Raw genomic sequence first — 7,500 nt, forward strand, 5'->3', positions numbered from 1 at the left:
ACAAATTTCACCTCCAAGCTAGCAGTTAACATTGAGTCCTATGAGACCAGCTGGCGGCTAACTGGTCTCATTGGACTCAATGTTAACTGTCAGCTTGGGGATCAACTATGTACTGCCGTACTCAGAGAACGGTTGACAGTACAGGAGAAAGGCAGAACCCAATCACTAAACTCAAGGAGAGGTGTAATATAAGATTATTTCCAAAAATGGGACAGTATCACTTTAAGGGGGATTCCCCCCCCCCCCTTGCAATAATAGAACACGGAAACAATGGGCCAGCGGAACCTCTCTCGCTCTCTACTCTCTCTGGTTCAACTGAGGGGCATGGGGCATAATGGCCTTGCGACAGGAGCCAAAAAACATTTAGCATTCAGTGCAGACTGTACACCACAACACAACAGCGGTATGAGGGCACTGTAGGACTGTAACGATATTGTATCGAATCAAGAAATCGTGATACACAGTCACGATAATGTATCGCGACGCAAGAAAGCAGTATCGTGATACACCTTTTCAAAGTCTCCGTCACCCTTCAGTCCAGAGAACAACCACTTGAAATGAGTTAATGGTGATTCAAATCAATATTTTTTTTTAAATCGTGGGGTTTATCGAACCGTCGGTCAAAAATCGTGATGCAAACCGAATCGTGAGTTGAGTGTATCTTTACAGCCCTAGGGCACGGACTATGCTTGCCAAAAATGATGTTTTGTTTGTGCTTGTCCCATTACGAGTAATTCTGTTTGCGTCAACAACCAAAAGCTGCAGGAGTCAAACTAATAATTATACTGGCTGGCCTAAACATATGCCGCTTGCAAGCAAATGCACACAGCAGTCGGCAATTCACTTAGAAATTCAGTGTTTTTATCAGCACACTTCCAATGCCTATTGCATGAATAGACTCACTATGAAAACTTATGAACCAGCCTTTAAACTTGGATGACGCTGAATGTGCTGAATACTAAATATGCGGCTATGTATTTGCAGGTGTCTGAGCTGAATGTTAAGCAAAGAACGCACAGGCATACAAATGAACATGTAAGCAAAGTATCCCACACAGACAAACCAACTACCGCTGTGTAGATAACACCAACTGGATCCTTTCCTGCCTGACGATGGGGGCGAAACAACAGTTAAGTTACAGGTGAAACGTAATGACCCTTCAGTTTCAGGTAACCATGTGTGTAGCTCTCCAGGAAAAAACAACAAGGTCAATGAACCTACGTCTTGTGCAATCACAAAAAGCAAACCGGTTTCAGATAGATTGACCTATGTAGTGGCAGTAGACACTTGCGAAAAAAAAGAAAGAAAAACAAGAAGGCTTTAGCCCAGCCAGCCAATCTCCCACAAAAAAACAAACATTTAAAGAAAATAAAAAACAACCAATTACGATCAATTGATGAAATAATTATTATGAGGGATCAAGTAATTTAATCAGCAAATATTTTAATCACCATCAAATATTTGCAACCATCCAAACCTGAAAAGTATGTAGAAATCTATTCAAGTTCCTTGTGTTGATTTAATCATCATTTAATCAAAAATCCGTGTCTGTGCCTGTGCCTATTGGCCAATGATTTGTCGTCACTCCCTAAAAACCCTGAGCATTTCCAAAGATTCAAAACAAATCATAACAAATATACTGCGTTGTGATTGGTCTGCCAGTTTCAGGGCACGGGGGATTGTCTAAGGCTAGACCCACTCGCAGGCAAAAACAATTTTGGACGCTGGCGGGTAAGGCTAGTTTACTAGGCTAAGTGAGCAGGGCTATAAATGAACTTTTTTTCACTAGCCAATTTGGCTATTATACAGTATGTTAAATCATACTAGCCACATATACACTCGCTACCAGTAAAAGTGGCTAGTAAGTTTTCTTTTCAACTAGCCAAACTGAATTTGGGCCAGTTGGCTGGTGTTAATTCAGAGTTAGTTACGCCCCTTTTCCACCGCCATTTTTCTGGTAGGCCTACAGCTTGACACAGCGCAACCAAAGAGGTTGGATATATAATAAGAGGAATCGAAACATGCCCACTCAATGCAAAAGCGTGTGCTCAAAATTTGGTCTCCTAAGGGGGCGTTGTCCCTCCTTCTTCTCTTTTCGTGGTGTTTGCACAAGACGTGCGCTACCACCATCTACAGCGCTAAGGGGGCTCAATTTATTCTCTATCTCGAGACTCCAAAAGGTCTCCTAATCGAAGGTCTCTTGAAGGGGTGTTCACCCGACGTAAAGTGGATACCGGAAAAGAACCCGCCTGCTTTATCTCATTCTCATATACGATTCTCTGGCGCAACTCGGCCGCCACTTTTTGCTTTTCGATAGGGTATGACACAGCTCTGCACTGTGTCAAGCTGCAGTGTAGGCCCACTTGAAAACCGGCAGTGGAAAAGAGGCACTAGTTTAGCGAGCGAGACGCGAGACGCGAGACCCACCTCGACAGTAGTCCATGAGGATGAGGACCTCCCAGACGTCGCCTCCTCCCGTCGCCGTGATGTTCGAGTCCAGGAAGCCCACGATGTTCTTGTGGCCCACCAGGTCCCTCTGCACAGAAGAGACGGGCAGAGGGGCAGAGCCAGTCAAGAGAGAGGAGCAGAGGGGCAGAAAGAGGAGCCAGCCAAGAGAGAGGGGCAGATAGAGGAGCAGAGGGGCAGAAAGAGGAGCACAGGAGCCAGGTGAAGAGAGAGGGGCAGAAAGAGGAGCCAGCCAAGAGAGAGGGGCAGAGGTACGGAGGGAGAAGGCCAGGTGAAGAGAGAGGGGCAGAGGGGCAGAAACGGGCGCGAGGAAGGGAGGGAGAAGACCAGGTGAAGGCATAGAGAGGCATGGGAATAGGCCATGGAGCCAGCCAAGAGAGAGGGGCAGAGGGGCAGAAAGAGGAGCCAGCCAAGAGGGGGGCAGAGGGGCAGAAAGAGGAGCCAGCCAAGAAAGAGGGGCAGAGGGGCAGAAACGGCCACGGAGGGGGGCAGAAACAGTAGAGCAGAGTAGAGTAGAGTACTTCTATTAATCCCGAGGGAAATTAAGTTGTCTGACAGCTTACATACATAGATACAAGACACACCTAATACACAAAATTGCACATTGCAGTGAACATATAGCAAAAATACAAGTATAGCAAAATGACTTCAGTTACAGCCTGATCTGCAAAAATTCCGTGCTCCTGAACACGGATCTTAAGTAGGGGCCTATTTTTTCTCAAATTCCGTTTTTTCGGATTTATTTTTTGCCAAATCGGATTTTTTACATTTTTGAACTTATTTTCCCCTTTCAATCCCCCCCCCCCCCAACAAAATGTCTTAGTTATTTAGTTCAAGCTGGTGGGTGGACAGAGCCAACCACTCATGGTTGAATGGTAGGTAGAGAAAAGAAAAGTAAAATTACCTACTAGCTTTTTGTAATATCAGCCCTCAAAAATATTCCAGGTAATAAGGTAGCTGAAATGTACATGCGCATATATTCTATTAAATACACGTGACGCACCCAACTAGAAGGCGAATTCACTTCTGGTGCATTGAAGTTGGACTCGGGCTGCATCAGGTTTTCTTGAATAAGTTTGGCTATATTGCAACGTGCAGCTACATTAGAGACATTTTTGGTCACGTTATATGTAGGCATTAAATAAATAGCCTCGCAAAGTCCCTACCGTCTACCGTTTCACACAAACACATGTTTTACAAGACGGCAGTTTTCTACTGATGATGACTTGACCCTTTTTCAAAGTTGCTGCTAACTTTTAGTCACTATGCTCCGTGGCCAACAAAGTTAACAATGAAGCAGCAAGGAGGAACTCGCACACCACTGTTGCCGATGCATATATTATTTTAATGCATAAGGAAAAATAAAGAAAGTGCTACCCAGTGAAGTGCAAAACGTTTTCGGTCCTTCAGACCATCATCAGTTAACAAAGTTAACAAGAAATGATCAAAGCATTTCCTGATCAGTTTTTATTTTACAGCGGTCACGTCTGTTGTAATAAACTCCAAACTCGTGCCTCGCGTCGGATGATTCCATTCTTTATTAAAGTGCAGTGGAGAGCCGCCAGTCTTTTCTGTGTCGCATCGCATTGTCTTGGTAACAGACGGTCAGGACAACGCGTTTATGCCTGACCTCACCTGTTCTACTAGGCAAAATTTGAGGGCTGTTGAGTATTAAGATTTCTTCAATGCTCTGACGGCCAGTGTTAGGACGCGGGAGACAATCGGAAACGCCGCTTGGGAGATAGATGCGTTCACTGTCAACATGCGCTGACATGGATCATGGATCTGCATAGAACTTTTGCGCATCACCTCGCGTGGGCCAGATATGATATCGTGGCCATATTTTGTGTTTGAAATGTCTTTTAGACTGATAAATGATGACGAAAATTGGATTTTTAATTTTATCATAAGAAAAGAGCAAATTCCGTGCAGTTCCGAGTTTATAACCAAATTCCGTTTTAATGTCCACATTCTGTGATTCCGTCTGTGTTTTCCGTATCGCGGAAATCATAGGCCCCTACTTAAGGACACAAAATCCGTGTCTGGGAGCACGGATTTTGCCAAACGGCACACGGAAGTGCTTTCTATATTCCTACATCACTGTGTTAACTCTATCATTAGAAAATACATACCAAATGCTAATCCTAAACAAAATAATGCTTTAGCAATACAAGTTGTGCCCTGACCAAAACATTCCCTTACCTTAACCTGTCATTAAAGACATATTTTTGAGAAATACATTTTCCATTTGGTTGATAGGCTATCAAATTCATATAATGAATGAAAGAATACTAGCTGTGCCTAGAGAAAAAAATATTTGAGAAAAAAATATTTGAAATTAGAAAAATCCTGAGAAAACAGAAGACTGTGGAAACATAGAACTGTGGGAGTATAGAGAGAGAAACAATTTTGTGTCCAAAATCATGGAATTTTGGCAAAATCCGTGCTCCTGGACACGGATTTTGAGTCCTTAATATCCGTGTCCAGGAGCACGGAATTTTTGGAGATCATGTTGTCAGTTAGCATACACAAACCCACGCACTCTCTCTTAATCGCACTCACACCCACACACACACACCCAAACACTCACACACCCACCCATCCACACACACACGCACACACATGCACACTCTCTTACTCACACTCACTCACACACACACAGCACAGATACAAAAAACATACAATAGAGGCGCGAGGAAGGAAGGGAGAAGGCCAGGTTGCAGTTGTTTTCCAACCGGCCAGGCCGGGCCGTGCCGGGGTCTTCTTACCATAATCTGGATCTCCCGCTTGCAGACCTGCAGGTCGTGCTCGTTGTTGACATACATCCTCTTCAGGGCGCAGCGCACCCCCTGGTGAGTTCGCACCAGGAACACGATGGCAAAGCCACCTGGGGAGAGAGAAAACACACACACATGCACACACGCACGGACGCACACACACGCACGCGCGCACACGCAGGCACACACACACGTACACACACGCACGAACGCAGGCACACACACATACACACGCACACACACACACACACACACAAACACATTTGAATTATTTCACCTTGGAGAACAATTTCTGTGTACAAACAAAACACAGCATGTATTTTCACAGACCAGTTTTGTGTCTTCCAAAGCCATATAACGTTAACACACAAACACAAGTGCTGGTAAATATAGGGGCAAATTGATATTACATCTCGCATCATTTCCTTCTTTTTGCAGGTTACACTGATCAGATTTCTCAAGAGTAAGACTTCAATATTTTACACAATTAAAGAAAGGTTCAGTCATACGGCAGGCCCCAGGCCATGAATTAAAATAACAGCCAATGAATAAAAAAACCTGGACTTTTAAGCGTGTGATTACTTGAACTTGTGTGTGTGTGTGTGTGTGTGTGTGTGTGTGTGTGTGTGTGTGTGTGTGTGTGTGTGTGTGTGTGTGTGTGTGTGTGTGTGTGTGTGTGTGTGTGTGTGTGTGTGTGTGTGTCCGATGCCTATGTGCAATACAATCAATTGCTTAGCTGGCAGTCGGACGCCTCGTAATTTAGAGTGGCATGTGTGTGTGTGTGTGTGTGTTTCCCAAGCCATGTCAATGCATCATCAGAACGCTCCCCTCAGGACCAGTAGTAGTCATTTTGATTTTCACAATCGCCCCAATCAACCTCTCTGAGTAAGCATGACACGCGTCAGGCTCTTAACGTCCCCGGTCAATACCTGGAAATACAACAGCAATCACAATTCTGTCCGTTCGTCGAAACACCCACCCCCACCCCCCACCAGTACCTACAGTAGCCCGATAAAAAGAGTCGGTCGGTCCACATTAATCATTAATGAAGTGTGCCACTCAAGAAGTGACCTACTGGCTGCCTGGAGCAGCCGGCTATTAGCCCCGCCATCGATCGGTGGAGGAAGGGAGGAAGGGAGGAAGGAAGGGACTAGGGGTGCACCGATACCACTTTTTTGAAAACCGATACAAGTACGAGTACATTAATCTGTACTTGCCGATACAGAGTACCGATACGGATACCTTTTACCACCAAAATACAATGAAAATAAATGCATGGCCTTGTTTTTTTCCCTCTGTGATATTCTTATTGTCCATTTCCATGTAGATTTAAATGTTAGTAAATGTATGAGGTGGCACTTTTCCATGCTGCTTTCAAGTCCACAGAACGTAACAAAATTTTGCATTGTTTCGTGTAATAACAGTATCGTTCCTGGTATCGGCAAGTGCATGACAAGTACGAGTACGAATATAATGAGCAGTATCGGGTGCCGATCCCTAGAAGGAACGGAGGAGTACAAGGCTGGACTGGTGATTTGACAAACGGGGCATTTTCAGTCTGTGGGCCGTCTGTCCTTGTAGGTCCATAGTACCATTTTTTTGTTGTTTGTTTGTTTTTTGTCAGTTTGTTTTTTCTTAGTAACTGGCCCACAGTTTAGAGAGGGAAGCTCAGTGGGCCATCTTCAACAAAGACAGTGGACTGAGTCGAGCAGGATACAGAATGAAAATGGCTTGCACTTTGTGATTGGCTAGTTTAAAGGTGTACTGTGTAGGATGGTGGCCAGAGAAGGTATTGCAACTATGCTGTTCATTGAAACTGGGCTGCCTAGTGCTAAATTTGATCTTTACATGTATGAAAAATGTGATTCTTCCCAGTTTTAATGAATACTTATTATTATTATTATATTATTATAATGAATACTTATACTATTTTCATGGTGGGAAGTATTCACGAAAAATGTAACATTTGTGAATGAGCACCATGAATTCTGGAAATAAACAGCTACAAATGCTATACAGTGCATCTTTAAACAAAAATAAAAATGCCCGGGTGGGTTTTTAAATCCAACCCAGGCTTGGGGGGCTACCCAGTGTCCACTTGGAACAGGCAGATGACGACTCGACAGACCGTCAATCACCTGTAATCATGCCTGACCTGTGGGAGGCTGGGCTAGTAATGCTAATGGGTCAAAGACGAAACAGGGTTTTCAGGACTCCAAAAAATAAAACTGTTCCCTGACACCGTTCTTCAACTTTT

General features: G+C 44.1%; 1 protein-coding gene across 1 annotated transcript in view; it reads right to left on the reverse strand.

The window, feature by feature from the left end:
* Positions 1-7,500, reverse strand: part of aak1b (AP2 associated kinase 1b) — a 130,601-nt gene that overhangs the window by 110,206 nt on the left and 12,895 nt on the right. Inside the window, exons 2-3 of the mRNA XM_063210784.1 lie at positions 5,235-5,353; positions 2,428-2,536 (exon numbers count right to left, since the gene is read on the reverse strand). Of these exons, the coding sequence (XP_063066854.1) occupies positions 2,428-2,536; positions 5,235-5,353 (228 nt within the window). The remainder of the gene's footprint in view (positions 1-2,427; positions 2,537-5,234; positions 5,354-7,500) is intronic.

The sequence above is a fragment of the Engraulis encrasicolus genome, chromosome 11, assembly GCF_034702125.1.
Source record: "Engraulis encrasicolus isolate BLACKSEA-1 chromosome 11, IST_EnEncr_1.0, whole genome shotgun sequence".
In the NCBI taxonomy this organism is placed as follows: Eukaryota; Metazoa; Chordata; class Actinopteri; order Clupeiformes; family Engraulidae; genus Engraulis; species Engraulis encrasicolus.